The sequence below is a fragment of the Drosophila ficusphila genome, unplaced genomic scaffold, assembly GCF_018152265.1.
Source record: "Drosophila ficusphila isolate 14025-0441.05 unplaced genomic scaffold, ASM1815226v1 contig_414, whole genome shotgun sequence".
Classification (NCBI taxonomy): domain Eukaryota; kingdom Metazoa; phylum Arthropoda; class Insecta; order Diptera; family Drosophilidae; genus Drosophila; species Drosophila ficusphila.
In genome coordinates this window covers 10,128,376-10,145,628 of record NW_025064328.1, presented here as the reverse complement: position 1 = coordinate 10,145,628, position 17,253 = coordinate 10,128,376, and the positions used below count along the sequence as shown (strand labels likewise).

General features: G+C 45.9%; 1 protein-coding gene across 1 annotated transcript; it reads right to left on the bottom strand.

The window, feature by feature from the left end:
• Positions 1 to 893: 893 nt before the first annotated feature.
• On the bottom strand, positions 894 to 16,952 carry LOC108096863 (polycomb group protein Psc). Its single transcript, XM_017198788.2, has 5 exons — positions 16,121 to 16,952; positions 13,471 to 14,347; positions 10,400 to 10,490; positions 5,899 to 6,102; positions 894 to 5,184 (listed from the first exon to the last, which is right to left on the bottom strand). Exons 2-5 carry the CDS (start codon positions 14,288 to 14,290, stop codon positions 1,407 to 1,409), a joined length of 4,893 nt encoding a protein of 1,630 aa, XP_017054277.1. The 5' UTR covers positions 14,291 to 14,347; positions 16,121 to 16,952; the 3' UTR covers positions 894 to 1,406.
• Positions 16,953 to 17,253: the final 301 nt, after the last annotated feature.

The window sequence follows — 17,253 nt, the reverse complement described above, 5'->3', positions numbered from 1 at the left end:
AACTTTGCACGAGGGCTTTAATTATTGTAATTGGAGTTTCAAGCTGCAACCGCACAATCGTATAAATTATGGAGCCCCCATATGATGATACCCAGGATAACTTTCATACTGGGGAATCATATGTTAATTGTTTTCGGAACAAAGTGGAGACCGCCTTCAAAAGTTACCGCATGGGGCATGTGCAAAATAAATCTCTTGGGGCAATAGCAATTTTCACCTAATCCAAACCCTCTTGAAATGTCCTGCTTTCATCCCTTTCTTGCTTTCTTCCTGTGAAGCCGCTTATCTTATCACATTCATTACACGAATTAGATCCGAGACGTCGGATTGGTTTTCTTTAGGGACACATTGCTGAAAATTGCCTATTTTTGAAATCGGAAACTTTGCGAAAAATCGGCAGAAAGGCAGCAAAAAGAGAGGATAGAAGAAAAGATAAAGGTAAACGGGCGCAGCAATAACAAAGGCCACAGAATTTCCAATCGTTTTTATTGAATTTTTCCGAACGGCATCGTGAAAATCCAGCCATCCCATCCGTATTCTCGGGTTCGTGGTGTCCGCAGCCCAATATAATCTTTATTTTCTTTGTCCCCGAACGCTCGAGTGTTCCGATGTTCGGACATTTTTCATTTTAAAGACATTTTGACATTTATTTTACTTTTTTTTCTCCTCGGATGGCCAGACAGACAGTCGGAGTCGGAGTCAGAGGGAATTGGCAGATTAGAAACGGTCGAAACGCAGCGGTCGGTCTAAGGGGAAGGTCGACCTCTGACCTTGGCCCGTTGATTAGCATTGGGATTGGGCCATTCCATTGTATCTGCGGGCCGAGCTGAAGTCATTGGGAATTAAGAATTGGGAAGTGGCAGTAAAAGACGTTAAACGTTTCTTTTTTTTTTTTTTGCATAAATTAGATTTCTATTTTTTCCGCTTGATTTTACGTACAAAAGATTATACAAAATAGTATCTTACGACTGGTATTTACACTTAGGATTAGCTTAGCTGGCGCCTATGAATATTTATATAGTTCGTATATCTGCATATATCGATTCTGAATCGCTGTCTTATCCTCCGTATTATTATTTTGTAATACAATGCAACATCAAAGTTAGATAAAGAATTATGTGTAGTATTCTGTATATATTTACAGGGTGCAGGTTTACCACCCAAAAAGCAGAGTTTTCACTCGACTGAACGTGCAACATTTTTCTTCTTTTTTTGGTGAGGAGAATCCACCCCGAGGACGTGCAGGGGTTGGACTCCCTGCCACCGTGGTTTCAGGGCGAGGAATTGGCTCGAACGAACGAACGGGTAACGTTAATGAATAACTAAAACAAGGTCTTTAAAAATTAATTAGAACTACGTGGGTGGTGGTGGGTGATGGGTGGTTGGTTGCTCGGTTGGTTGCAAGTTCACTTGCTCTTCGTTGCCGGTGGCAGGGATCCGTTGGCCGCGGCTGTTGCTCCGTTGTTGTTGTTATTGTTGTTGTTGTTGTTGCTGTTGTTGTTCTTGTTCTGGTTATTTTGGTTGCTCGTGGCCGCCGTCTGTTGCCGTGCTCCACTTGCTGCCCCACTGGCGTTGCCCTTGGTTTGCGGAGCCGTGGCTGCTGCCGCAAGCTTTCCTGCTGGCAGGGGAGAAGTCTTGGGGCTGGCTGCCGCTGGCGTGGCTCCCGATCCCGGCAACGTGACCATGGGCAGCATCGGTTTGATCTCCCCTTCGAGGGGACCGCCGGCTCCTCCAGCTCCAGCTGCTCCATTGGCGGCGGCGTTCTTCAGCTTCTGCAGACAATCGTTGAACACATCGTTGCCGCGCTGCATCCGTGACAATTGCTCCATTAGATACGCCTGCTGGTAGTTGAACATGGCCGGCGGCATGTGGTGGCCCATCTGGGCGAAGTTGAACAGCAGATTCGACTGGTTGGCCGCCGCCTGGGCAGCCTGTGCCACCTGTGCCGCCTGTGCCGCCTGAGCAGCTTGCGCCGCCTGAGCAGCCTGCGCCACCTTCACCCGCATCAGGTTCTCCTTGAGGAAGGTGCTCAGATCCAGTTGCCCGGAGGCCACCGCAGCGGCACTCACACTGGAGGCGATGCTAAGGGGAGCATTCTGACCATGCATCCCGGGATGGGGCATCATCTTGCCCGCCGATGGCGGCGGTGGCGTGGGATTCTTGGCGGCCTTCTTCGACTGCTGCTGGTTCTTCGCCTGCGGTGGACTGGGTTTCTGTGGCGCCACCGTCTGTGGATGCTGCTGCTGCTGCTGCTGCTGCTGTGGCTGTGGCTGTCCACCGTTGGCTAGCTTCTGCTGACCAGCAGTGACTCCCGCATTGGGTGACTTTTTGCTGGGAGGCACCTTCTTCGGATTGGGGGGTGGCTGGAATCCAAAGGGAGGCGCCAGAGGAGTCAGCTTGGGTGCCAAGTCGGGCATGGCATTCTGGCGGGGCAGAATGGGACGGAACTTCTTGGCCGCGGGGTCTCCATTCTGAGTGGTCACTCCGGCATTGGCTGCTCCCTTGGGCGACTTGTTTTCGCTGGCCGTTGGCGAATGGCTGCCCATTTGGGCGGCGTTCCGCTTCTCCGGACTCGGAGTCTTCTTGTCCGCCTGAGTTGGAGTAAGAACAGGTTTCAAGGGAGTTCCCTTGCCGGCATTCGAGGGCGGAGATGTTTTCGGTGGGCTGATCACACGCGGAGCATTTGGTGACTGAGCAGGAGTGGCCACTTGGGGCAGCTGCGGTGGAGTCATCCGGGACATCAAGTGCTGTGGCGAGGGAATGGCCTTGGATGGCGGCGGCGGTGGCAGCTTCACGGGAACAACTCCTGGTCCAGTGGCAGGTGGCGATTGCCGCTTTTGCGCCTCCTTGGCCGCCTGATTCTGATCCTGCGGCTGATCGGGCAGCTTCACGATCTCAATGTAGTTATTCACCGGATTCTTGTGCTTGGGATGCTGGCCATTGCTGGGCGACGAGGAGTCGCCGCTATCACGGGAAATGGTGATCGAGAGCGAGGACGGAATGTTGATGTTGCACGAGTTGAGCAGGGACTTCACCTTCACCTGCTGCTTCTCGGGCGCATCTTCGCCGGGCAAATAAATTCCGCTGTTTGCACTGCCATTTCCCGCCGAAGGAGCAACCGAAGTGGGCGATCCTCCCTGGGCGGGATTGGTGTTCTGATCGGATTTGATGGGCGGCGAAGGGAACAGTCCACCCATTGATCCCCCACTTCCTGCAGCACCCAACATGCTCTGCAAATAGTTGCCAGCTGCTCCATTCGGAGTTCCGGCATTCGCCGTTGGCTTTGGCGTGTACTTGTAGGTGGGCATCGTGGGAATATTGTAGCTGGGCACATACTGCGGTGAACTGGGCGAGTAGATGGGTGAATTGGGTGTGTACATGGGGGTGCGGCAGCCAGGAGGCGCCTCCTTGCCCTTCGACTTGCTCGAATTAAATAGAGCTAGATTGAGATAGTTGTTGGAACTGTTGTTCTTATTCGGAGCTGACATCTGCGAATTGCCTGTCGGCTTGGAAATGCTTCTGTTTCCCTGGTTTGCAGCACTTCCATTTGTGTTAACAACTGGGGCAGGCGGTGGTCCCATTTTCGTTTCCACCTTGGGTCCATACACATGCCCCTTCGAGGAAGGGCTGTTCGAACTATCCGTCGATCCAATAGACTTGATTTCGGTGCCCGCATCCTTGAGCAGACGATTCACATCACTGGGAATATTGGCAAACGGATTGGGACGCGAAGCCTTGGGCAGAATGGGCTGATACCGCTTGGCGATGGGAGTCCGATTGCCGGGAGCCGACATCTGAACTCCGGCATGTTGATGCAACGGCGATGCAGGAGGTGCAAGCTGGGCGGATGGCTGGAGTTTCCGGGGAGCCAACATTGGTGGCTTCGCAGGAGGCGGCATCAGTGGCTTTTCAATCTTCGAAGCTGCCACTGCTGGCGGCGTTGGAGGTTTGCCATTGGTGGAGGGCAGACGGATCTTGAAATCCTCCCTGGGAAGCGGAGGCGATAGCTTCGGTTTCTTGGTCACCGCCTTCACCGGCTCCTTGCTCTTTCGCTTCGAGGAGGCAATGGATTTCGGGGGCATGCAACTGGGCGGCTTCATCAACATGCTGTCGTCCAAATTGCTCTTGGATTTCGCCATAGATTGCCTCAGTTCATTCGCAGCCGGGGTGGAGCCTCTGAAAACCGGTGTGTCCGTGTCCGGCGATTCCACCTTCACCTTGATCGGTTTCAGAGCGAAGGACTTGAGGAACTCCGACTTGGGATCCTCGGAGAAGCCACCACTGGTGACCCTTGGACTCAGTGTGCTCACACCACTGGGACTCAGAATGCGTTCCGTGCGAATGGTCAATGGAGGCACCGTCAGCGGACTGGGACTCTTGCGCTTGCGCTCTCCACTCGACGAGGAGTTGGAACTGCTCGACGACTTGGGACTGCCATCCTTGTCCTTCTTCTTCGACCGCGACTCCTTCTCGGGTTTCAGGGGCTTCACAATTTCCCTTCGCTCCGGATCGGACATATTGATAATGGTCACGCTGTTCTGCTTCGACAAATCGATCTTGAGCTTGATATTGGGTTCCGATGGCGATGAAACTGGAGTGGAGGGCGAAACCTTGGAGCTCGACTTGGAGTTCGTTTGTGGCGAGTGACTCTTTTCGCGCTTCTCCAACATGGTTCGATTGATCACCAGTTTGAGGGGCTCCGTCGTGGGTGGAGCCTCCACCTCCTTGGCCACCTCTTCCTCCACTTTCGTGATATCTGGCTGCACCAGTCGAATGGTGGCTTCAATCTTTGGCAGCGCCAGTGGCACCAACTGAGGGGGAGCTTCAATGGCCGGCTTTTGCTCTTGGTTCTCCTTCTCGGGATTCTCCACCTTGAGGGGCAGCATTCGCCGAGGAGCGGGCTTCACCACCGGCTGGGGTGACTCATAAACACGGTAGTAAAACCGCATGGGTGCATCCCGTTTCCACGTGTAGATGTACGCAATGTCCATTAGGGTGTAATAGTCCAGCAAAACGATTGTCTTGACCTTGTACATTATGTCGATACTGAAGCGCTGGGCGTCAATCTCGAACTTGTCGTGGACGAACTTCTTCAGGTGGCTTACTCGGCACATCGCCGGACATTGAAGATACCGCGGACGCAGGGTGTCCACCAACTCAGATGCGGATTCTTTTTTCAGTTCACTGGGAAAGAGCAGAGAAATAAAATATTGAAAGATTAGCGAATGCAGTAGAATGGTATGGTAATCAAGGGGAACTGGGAACCGAGTTCGTTAATTCATATCAATGATTTTTTATGTCCGAAATAAAACAGTTTACTACATCTACAAAACCTTTTAAGAGCAACAAAATAATCGATCTCAATATCGGTTTAAATTTGATTATGTTTATATTTATCGGAGTTAAAGTTTTCCTTTCTTTGGGGTACAACTACATTTTTATATGACTTTAAACAGGCCCGTATCCAGAAATTTGTTTCGGGGGGGTGCTCAAGGACAAAAATCAATAAAAAATGTGGACTTATTCGAATAAATTCAATAAATTAAATTAAATTTGGCTTAGTTTCAGTCTACTGATCTATACGTTCCTGTTAGGTCAGGTTTCTTCTACTGAAGACTTTTTAATGAAAAATCTTAAATAGAAAAAATTTTTGAATTTAAAGATTTCGGGGGGTGCCCGGCCCCCCGGGCACCCCCCCTGGATACGTGCCTGACTTTAAATCACTAATACTATGACTTTAAATTGTATCTGTGCGAAACTTTCAATAACATCGATTAAATCGATATTATCTAAAATATCGATATCTATAACTTTACGAAATTTTCAGTATTTTGTAGCTTCATCGAATAATAAGATATTTCTTAGGTTTAAACTTTAAAAAATCTTAAAGATACATACCCCAATTCGGCGTACTCCAGCGAGAGCGACATGTAGTCCGAGGGGCTGAAGATCAGATGCTCCGTGTCGTCGCCCCGCTGCTCGGGCGTGGCCAAGGCGGCCTCCTGCGGACGATCCTTGTAGAAGGCCCTTTTGCGCATCAGCTCCCGTTCGTAGAGTCCGGGCACGAGTTTGTAGACAATCGCCTGGAGCGTGGTGTCGGATCTGCAAGGGGAAGGGAAGCGGAAGAGCAGCGGATTAGGAAGTGCCACATTTTCTGGGGGTTGAGGTACATAGCTGTACATAGATGCATCATGCCCAGCGAAATGGAACGCAGACAAAGGCGACCGGCAGTCGTTTGGGAAATGGGAAAAAGTCACCGTGGCTGAGGACAAATAGAGAAGCCAAAGCGAGTCGGGACATGGCAGGACTTGCGACTTCCTTGGCGCGGAAATGAGGCAAGAGGGAAAGAGAGAGAGATAGACACCAGCCTGTACAAATTAGGCGGCAGATGCAATTTTCTATTGCTTCAATGGCACGCAACAAATACGTAAACTGAACAAAAAAAAAAAAAAATAAGGGAAGGGACTCGCTGCTGACTATATTCCTTGGCATGCGCTGGTGACGATGGTGATAGTGGTTCGGTGGTTCGGTGGTGCTGTGGTGGCTCGCCGGTGGTGGTTTCCCCCTCAGATACTCACACACACTAACACACACCAAAGGCGAGAGACAGGAACCGAGCAACTCTGGCCCTAAGACGCCTTTAAAAACATCTACGAACGGCGGCCCCGGGCAGCCAGGCGCTCACTTCAATCATTTCCAACCAAAATAACGAAAGGCGAAGACCAAAGACCGAAAAAAGGTCTTGCTGAATAGCACGTCAAGATGGGAAAAATGAGAGGCAGTCGGCGGAGGGGGGAAATTTGGGAAAGGGCGAAGCATCTGAGACTCGGGATCTGGGAATGAAATGGCTCTCATTTACATAACCCAGCGGCTATAAATTTACCGATCATTGCCGAGTGGAAGATGGGCTATCTCTAATCGATCTATGTATTTGCCGGGCATCCTTTCACAACCATATTAATTAAACTATGAAATGAAAGATGGGCGATAAACAGTGAAGCTGATCAAGGTAATTTCCAGATGGTAAAACTTTAATTAGATATTGTACCTTTTTAGTGTTATAAGAAGCATTATTAAATCGGAGTGTGCAACAATTTTAACAAGATTTACTGACTCAAAAGGGACTTTGAAAATTGTTTTTAAATTTTTTTAAATTTTGATAAGTTTAGTAAAGTGTGATTTACGGCATTTAGGTAAATATTATTATAATTTGTACTTGTAAATATATGTAATTGTTAATGTAAGATGTTAAAATTAAGACTCAGGAAATTGTTTTTTAAAAAATAACTGTTTTTCTAAATATATCAAGTATTTATGGAGCAAACAATACGCGGCTTGTTTTTCCTTCTTGCATAAAAAGGCTAATTATACTGCAGATTGTGAAGGTACCAATAACAAAGCCTCAGTTAATGCTAACGATTATGTGCAGGCAGTTCCCTTCATATATATTTTTTAATTCTATCAAAGTTAATTTATATCCTCATTCACTCCAACTTTTATTCGCACTCTCTTTCGCTCCGGCTTTCCATTTTACTACCACTTTTAAAAGCCAGTTGCAAGGATGGAAAAAAAAGAAATATTAAAAAAAAAAATCAAACAGAAGCCAGACTGCTCGGCCATCGCTCCATCTCGCTCACTCACGCGCGCCTGTCATTCAGCGCAGTTGTTGTAGCTGTTATTATTATGGTAGTTCTTTTATTTTGCTGTTGCTTTGCTGTTGTTGTTGTTGTCAGCTGCTGCCAGTCGTCGTCGTTTTTGGCCGACGGCAAATTCGAGCCAGCACAAGACCCGCCCGTTAATTATCTCCGCCGCACTTGGATTTGTTTTCGGTTTTCTTGGAAATGCGTGTCGTTGCAGTTTCTTTTCTTTTCTTTTCTTTTATTTTCCTCGCAGTTTTTTTTTTTTTTTTTTGCCTTCTTTTGCAGCTTTATCAGATGATTTTGGGGGCTGTAAGGCAATAAGAACATGGCCGGCCCCTGACACACATACACACAAAAGAAGAGCTCTTGAAACTTTTCGCCTTAGCAGTTAGTTTAGCTTACTTGATTTTGTTTTACTTTTTTGTATTATTTCGCAGCGCTTTTATTTTGTGTTTACCTTTGTAAAGACAAACTGAACGGAGTTTTCTTTTGTGTGTTCCCTCTCTCCAGTTGCCCTCTCTCCTTTCCCCCCTCTTCCCTATCCCTTTTCCCTTCGCCTTTCCTGTTCCTGCTTCTCCTTCCTTCGCCGGGGTTAAACAATAAACTTTTGCAATAAATTTAATTGGAGACTCGAGACTACAACTACAAATACTACTAAAAATTCATGGAAAACATGGCCAGCGGCATACAAAAGGGCACTTGTTTGTAGAATCCACCAAAATCCCCGCTATATCTGCCTCTCTATATCTACACGGAAAGAAAAGAAGTTTCGAAGTCTGCATTAAAATGTTAAAGTTGCCTCAGAAGCAGGAGGGTAAATATGCTGTGATAATCAGGCCTTTGCGATCTTTAAATTCCCGGTCATTAGTTCATCCGAATGAATTAGTTCATTTTTGCTTCTGAAAAGCTTGCTATAAACTTGTTTTTGAAAATGATAATTTTAATATTTTTATAGAATTTCATTACCTATCTATACTATATGTTCCCCGAATCCAGCTGAGCTCATCACAAAATATTGATTGAAACTTACTTCCGAAAAGTGCAAAACTAATGGTTTTGAATTGTTATTTTACCGGGGTAAATTGTCCCATGAGCACATGTAGCTCGTGTCGTAGGGAAATTCAAATTATCTTGTGAAGGGTAGTCGTCCGATAGGTATTACCACTCAACGCGGCAAGGTTCGGTCGTACATCTCATTATTTTATCTGCGTGTACACCCGACTCCAAATCCGTGGGGCACCACTTCACACCATTTGGCCAGCAGCAGCCCGAAAAGGTTCATTCATTTCACCTGCTCTCCATTTACTCAGGCCTTATACTCTGCCCACGATATCGCCGCTCTTTGAATTTGTATTCATTATCTCTTTGTGTGTGCCGAGCGATTACAACGTGCCACTTGATGCGGAGAAGGGGGGCGAGGGGGGTTGACGGGTGATGCCAGCGGGTGGTTTTCTATACAGACTCCCATTAAAGTTGTGCGGGGGCCCTGGGCTTAAATAGATATATATATTATACGTATATATTCGCTGGTTCAGCTCTCCGAACATGAAACGTGTTTTTCATTACGCCCAGCGAAATGGAATGGAATGAATTGAAACGTGCCAGACGAGAGAGACAGTTAAGACATTCCCGAAAATGCTTTTGGCCCCGTCAAATAAAGTTAACCACAGGCGAAAACTTTACTCCAAAAGGTGCATGGAACAGGGGAAGGCTTTTCCGTGTCCACCATCACTACCATCACCACCACCCACAACCACCGTAATTTTGGGCCAAAGGTTTTTGATCAACTTTTTCCCTCCACTTTTGGCGAGGAAACCCAACGATACCGCCGCCGCCGCCGCCACCAAAAATGCCAAAAGTTGTGTGGTCCAAGTGAAAGAAGAAACATTTAAGAAGAAACTACTCCGGTTCAGGAGGAGTTCCTTTCCCCCTGGGGAAAATCAATCTCGCCGCTGCGAACTAAACAGAAATTGCTATAAGACACGGGCGAGTCTTTATCTTCCGTGACGGAAAATGAAAGGAGCTAATCTCGTACTGATTTTCTGATTATATTAGTCAGCCGTCGTCATCTAATAAGAAGCTTCCACGGACACCTTTTCAAAGAAAAAGTCATTCGCAATCTGCCCTTTGACATTGAACAAATGGGGGATTAAGTGGATCTGAGGATTGCATTATTATTTTGCTTATTTGATGAGCAAATGAGGCTTTTATTAAAATTAATCGGCATCGTAATATGTTTAGTTGTATAACTTTTCCTTTATAGGAAGTGTAGAAGCATTTATTCTACTGAAGAGTTTTAGTTAACATTTGCAAAAAATCATATTTAACTACCCATAAAACACTTCATAAAACTGAAAATTGATTAATGAAGCCGTTGTAATCCGCTTTCCTTCTCCGATTGCTTCGTATCGCATAAAATATTAAAATGACCCAGCATTTCGCTAACAACTTGAATAATTCACTCGACTCTCTTTTATCAGCCATCTTTGCTGTCTCCATTAAAGATCCATCTGGGTTGTCAGAAAGGTTTTCGGCAGCGTTTTCCCTTTGAGCTACCACTTACATTCCGGCCAGAAAACCAGACTGACAAACAGACAGACTGCCGGAGACGAATGGCAAACTCAAGCACCTGGGTTCCCCTTCCGAAACCCACCGATTCGCATTATGTATCTATCATCTAATCGCTTGTTGTCAAAGACAGACGATTGTGAGGAGCTACTACTTCTATAAACTCCACCAAAGGGCTCTTGCATACTCACTTAATGTTCGGCTTGGCGTTGTTGATGACCATCTCGCAGCGCGGGCAGAATCGCTCCTTTCGCAGGTGATTAATGAGGCAACTGTGGCAGACTGGAAAAAAAGTACAAGAAATAAAGACCGGTATAAATTAGAGGGCTTTCGAAACGCGAAATAGGCAAATTACGATGCACACGGCACGGCATTCGAAATAAATAAACTCAACAGATTTCGCTGATTCGATTTGATGTACAACCGTCTCTGTCAAACCACCCAATCACCACCCACCACAAAGTTCGAGAGGAAACGCAATCAAACCACCCACGAGCCGAGGCAGAAAAAAAAGAAATGTAAACGAAGGACGAAGGGAATCGGGAGCGGGAAAACATTAAACCCAAACAGAACAGGGAAACACACAGCCTTCAAGGCAAACCGAGCGAGCTGCCGTGCTGCAAAAAAGTTGTTTTGACTTTAATGTCAATGCCAGTGTCTCTCTGTCTGCGTAGCTCGCTGTTTTCCCTCCCCCCTCCCCCGATCCATCCGCTTTTCCCAGTTTTCCCCTGGATATCCTGCCCGCTACAACTGTCACCCAACTGCAGACCGAGGGGGCAATCCTGCTGGGGGGCAGGGGCTTTATATAAAAACGGAGGATAGTCTGGGGGTCGCACAGTCAGTCAGTCCAAGCTGGCTCGCCGCCTGTTACGCTTGTCCGTCAGTTTTGGTCCAATGCCGAAATAATAATAAAAAGAAAAAAACACACAGCGAAATAAAAGGAAAAATTCGCACTGATGATGTTTTTGGGGGGCGAGCGGGGCTGTTCGGGGGGTTAGTTTGGGTGTGTGGGGTGTGTGGGGTGTGTGGGGTGTGTGGGGTGGTGCCGTGTGCAAGCCAGCAAAAAAATTGTTGTTACTGCCCGCCAAATGGCCTCGAATGGGGAGAACATCAGCCCAGCATTCTGCAAGAGTTGCAGCGGCATCAAAACACAGAGGGAAATACTTCAATTCTGGTTTAAAAAGTTAGCAATTTTGAATATAATTGGAGATATCTCATACTAATTGATCTATATAGAAGGAAAAACCATGATAAAAGGGGAATTTTTATTTTAATTAAAACAACAAGAACTCTCTTGCTTTCCTTTTTAACACAAAAGTTTTTGAAAAAGTATCCCAATCTATTCCTAATTATTTCGTTTAAATAGTGTTCAAACAGTGGAATAATTATGCGTTTGTCTTGAAAAATTAAACAAACAAAATTCCGGCTTTGAATACGAATTAATAATGCATTAATATGTATATTCGATTTCTTGTCTAAAAATATCTGAATATAAAAGTTGGTGCATCTTTAATATTCAACTGTTTTACAAACTTATCAGCTGTTTTCTGTGTGTATCGCATAAGAGCCTTTTTGTGTTACTTAATTTTCTCGCAGTGATGTTTGCGAAGGCAGCTGTTGCTGCCACAGTCCGGTTTTCGCTTTGGTTTACTTTGCTTGGGTTTGCTCTGCCCCTGCCTGCCCCTTCAGCTTCTGCCACCGTTTGTGCCTTTGCTTTTGGTTTTTGCCTGGGTCCCAGGTTCCAGGTCCCAGGTCCGGTCACCAGTAAACAGTCCACAGTCCGCAGTCCACAGTCCAGCTTCCCGAGTCCCGAGTCCCCAGTCCGGTTCGCTTTGGTTTGGTTTGGTTTTGTTTCGGTTCGGTTCGTTTGACAGTTAGATGGGACTCCCGGGTGCTCTACATACTATACGTAGGTAACTATGTATATCTGAGTGTTTTGGGGCTTCGACCGTTTTGTCCCTGCCGGCCAACAGATTTAAATGAGCCTGACCAAATGTATCCAGTGTCCATTATCAACACATTGGTTTGCCAGATTTGCAAGCGACACAAAAAAAGTGAAGAAGCGAATGGGGCGCTTGAATGGAAAATTAACCTTACGCCGCAAAAAGGGGAAACTTTTAATGTCTGAACGAAGGAGCTCCGAGCTCGACTGGGTGATGTATGGCTGCATTCGCTAGTTTTATGGCATTTAGTCCCCGCCCGAATGCTAATGTTGTGTTAATATCTGTGCCGTTGATAACACATCCGGGGTTTCCGGGGGTTGCGAGATCATCGCTCCGTTCGTCTCAACAGTTTCTCAATCAATCGGGCTAAGTACTTCGTTGCTGGGGCCATTAATGTGCCCACAAACTTATCGCCCGGCAACATCTGCGTGTCGTCTGTGTCCCTGCCCCGCCCCCTCAGGCACCCTTCGCGAAATCCTCCGCCCCCTCGTGCGAACATAACTCATCGCGTCTAGGCAATTTTGCAGTAGAGCTAGACAGGCGGAGGCTGGGATTTGGCTATTGGAAGTTTCGGCGAGGGGATGGTGCTCTTAGTCGGCAGTTGGCATTCTAATTAAGGCGAGGCTATTAGACAGTGCAACTTGGCCTAATCCCTGGCCATTGAAGACACAGATAAAGTGGCCAAAGGTCTCAAAATCAAATTACTTACACAAGTCACAACCAAGTTAGGGATTTGTAAATTATAGCTTAACGTTTAAACAAAAAAAATATTTACTAGGAATAGAACATTTTTCTTCAATATTATTATCCCAAACTTGTTTTTAGGGAAACAACAAACACTATATGTTAATTTGCTTTGCGGCATTTTGAGAATTTTGTGTCAAAAAACTGGTTTCCAGTTTAGATAAAACGTAAAATAATTTCATTATTTTATCATCAATTTAGCTTTAGCTAATTAATTGGTCTTTAATGTTGTTAAAATGTTTAAGAATGAAGAAGTTTGTAACTTCCAATGACAAAAGTTTTTCGCACAGTTTTAAAGGGTCATCAGTTTAAGCTCCTCAAGATTTTCTTTCAAAACTGCCGATGTGAAACGAATTTGTCGCTAAAGATAACGATTTTATTGCAGTAAGAGGGTAGTTAGAATTAGAACCCGTGGGAGGATGGTCCTCAAGGAGGAAAAATTGTAAAGACTCTAGAATCTTTTGGCTACTCAAAGGTTATTGACTTGTGCAAGTTTTCCCACCCGAAAAACGAGGGACAACTTGCTGAAGTTCGAGGGCAGAAAATGCCTGGTATATCTATGTGTATATACTTACAGGAGTGCAGACATTCGACGATGGTGGTGGCATTGATCAGATATCCCTGGCACAGGTGACAGATGATGTGCGAATTGACGGCCGTCAAGAGGACGGGGCGTGGCCTTGAAGTTGTGGCCAAATCGGAAGTCGTTGTCGCCGCTTCTGACGTGGCCTGGTCCTCCTCCGTTTTATCCTCGTCGGCGGAGGCATCCTCCGAAGTGGCCCTCCTAGTCGTCGACCATGAGGACGATGATGAGGAAGACGACGAGGAGGAGGAGGAGGAGGAGGATGATGATGAGGAGGAGGCCTCAACGGATTCGACGGCATTCATGACCGGAGGCGTTGATTCCTTCTGCATGCTGTTTTCTAATATTGTTTTTGCCGCTTTCCCTGGGGCAAGTTCTGTTGCATTTGTCGTTGTAGTTGTAGCTGCTAATGCGTTTTCACTTTTTACTTTAATGCTGCAGGCGGTAAAAAGTTGCTGCTTCAGTTGCTGCTGCTGCTGCTGTTGCTGCTGCTGCTGCTTTTGCATTTTATCAACATTAGTTGCTGCTGCCGTTTCTGTTTCTGTTTCTGTTTTCTGAGACAAAGCCAGCTTTTTGCTTGAATTGTTGCCATTGCTATTTGCATTGCTGACAACGCTTTTGGCCGCCTTATTTGTTGTTGTCGACGCCGTTGTTGTTGCTGTTGTCGGTGTTTTTGCCAACGTTGACAACTGCGACTTTTGTTGTGTATGAGCCATTGTTGTTGTTGTTGGTGTTCCTACCGCTGGCGCTTGTGTTGTATTTGTTGTTGTCGCTGCTGCTGGCGGTATTGCTTTCGACTCCGGCGTCATCATAGTAATAATACTCTTTCGCCGCTAAAATTCGCTTTTGTTTTTCGCACAAGCGTCAATCTGCAAGATAGATAACGTAGAGGAGTTGAAATTAAATGCGAATAAAGCGCATGGAAAATGGAAATTGAATAGCGACTTGACGAGAAGAGTGGGCCGGAGATTATAAATAAATCAGCGGCTCAGCTGGAAAGCAATAAGCTGAAGCCATGTACCTAGCTTCTTGGTGGGGAAAAGCTTAAAGCTTCGTTCGCCGCTATGTTTACAAAAGAATAATGAAAGCAAGGGAAATACATTTTCTGGGAAAACTTGAGGAGTTAATGAACTCGGTGGGATCGGTTGTTTCTTTAGAGCAATCTTTTCCTATGCCTGTTTTTGGTTTATCAAGATTTAATATTGTAAGCAGTTTGATAATGTTTTAATCGATCGCTGCAGGATCAGATCCTAATATCGAATGAGTTTTAAATAAATTCACCCTCGCAATCTTGAATTTAAAACTCACTAAAACGACTTTATTATAAACTTAAATTGTTATCTGAAAAACAACTATCACTAGAAGTTTATAATTAAAATATGTTTCGACAGACTTTTTAAGATTTTATGCAAAAAGATAAATAGTTGTATTGATTGTTGAAGACCAAAAAATAAAAAAATATTTATAGCAACTTGCTATGTAAAATTAAAGCTACTGGGACTTGAGTACTAGACAGAAAGGAGTCGACTGGGCATAAAGCAATCTGCCGGCTATTATTTGCAATCAGTCGATGGATGCGGGGCCTTCGATAATGGATGTTGTAGTTGCCATGGGAATGCCTACATGGAATATATTGAAATGCACAGCACTCGGGGGAACAACAAGGGGAACGAGTTGCAGGGCACCGGTGCAGAGGGGTGTTTTGTTTTATTACAGAGCCGAGTGGAGTTTTAACCAGATGCCAAGTAGATCCAAAGAGGGGGGCGGACGGGTTGGTAAATGTGTATTTCAAACAATTTCAAGTTGTTTTTGCATCAACGCGCCAGAAAAAAGTCAAGGTACGTACGGGAAAACTTTTCCGAAAAACTTTTCCAACTCCAGAGGCACACAGAAATATGGTAGACGAGAATATGGCAAATGGAATATGAATGAATTAATATGCGAGAGGGCGAAAAAGAGCCGCGGCATCCAGCAGGCTCTTTAAATCCTTTTTACATCACTTTTAAGTGTTGTGCGAACAAGAGGAAAGGAAGCCCTCCTTTTTGCCCTTTCTCATTCCCCTGTTTTTTTGAACCCATTCCCATGGTTTAAGTCTCGGGGATTCTCGCGCGCAAAAAAAATGTGAGTGAGTACCAAACATGAAAAGGATAATAAAAAAAAAAGCAGCGGAATTTCTCATTTGAGTGCGGTGTGCCTGTGAATGTATGGGTTTGTGTGTGTGGGTAGGGATGCGAAGCGGAGTTAAAGGAGGAGAACGCGAGACTGTGACAATGTACACCAACAACAATAAGCTAGTATGCGAAAATTCGGAGAATGCTGAACCGAGACTGCGGCTTTTCTCCTCTTTCAAAAAAACACGCACACACACTCTCCTATTACTTTCATTCAGGGAACGGAGTACATAAACATAAAACGAAAACGTTGCAAAATGAAATAGCAGTAAAACCAAGGCACACTCTGAAATTCTCATGCTCCCCTTATTCAATTGCCGTGTGTCCAATCGAAATTCTCACTTGTTGGGGGCTAACGAGGGGAGCCGCAACCGAGAAGAGAAATCAAGAGAGGGGATTGTGGCAAGGGAGGGAGAGAGCGCAACAGCTGCCGGCCGTCAAAAGTGTTGGTAAACGCTTGCTGTCATTTACCTCTGAGTCCAATCTTTAATCCACTAATAATCCAGCCAGTTAATTGGCATCGCGGTGGTCGCCTTGCATACATATATAATCCAATCGCAGGGGAATAATCCAAGTAAATAATCCACAGAGGGTATTCCGCGTTGAGTTTTGAGGCAGCGTTTCTGCTTCTCTTTCTTCACATCACTTCACTTTATTTTATTTTTACTTCTCCGCTTTACTGGCACTTTCGGCTGCTCTTCTTTCGTGGGCACCTTTATTGTGTATTATGCTTTGCTCTATGGTTTCTGCGCGCACACACACTAACACGCGGGTCGTACATAAGCCAGCAGACGTTGTTGTTGTCGTTGCTGCTTTGGCATTTGTCACACAAAGAAAACTGCTTCTCGCTTTGATAATTTTATAAACAATAATTTTGTAACTCAAGCTCGTAGCTCTAGCTGTAACATAAACACTTGTGTTTCATTTGGCTATTTCTTTCGGCCGATTCACTTTGTTAAGCTTGCGACAAAGTGTAGAATTTTCGAACAACCGACCGCACACGTCCGTTCGCTTTGAGTATTTTTTTCCGACTTCGGCTAACGACCACGCTGCCTCACGTTATTTACTCTGCCGCTATTTACTCACTCTCCCGTGCTCACAAACACATGTGTATACTCTTTGTTTCTTTTTCGTCGTTCGCATACAGTTTACCGTCTCGCTCTCGCCGGCCTCTAACTGGACGGCTAGGCAGTTGTCTCGCTCGCGCGTACTTGGCTGTTTTGTTGCTCTCGTTGTGGGGCGTCGCTCTCGCTCGCTCTCTTGCTCTTTTTCTCGCACAGCGTCGGGGAACCGCTTTCGTCGGCAGTTGTTTCTCGACTGAAGTACCGCTCTTTGGCTGACTGCTTTTCGGTCTCCACTTCGGCCTCAGCCGGCGAAAGCAGCGACGTCGACCGAGGCGTTGGCGTTTGGCTCTTTTTTCTGCTTTGCCAGCCGTTTCTTTGTTCGTGTCTTTATGTACAAATGAATTGGAAAGGGGATAGGGGCGGAGTAGAGAGCGGGAAAAGGGCTATACATAAGTAGCAGAGGTTTTATGACTCTTACGGGCTCTTATCTTATGTGCAAACACTTTACGATACATAAGGCCATGTGCAAACAAGACAGAG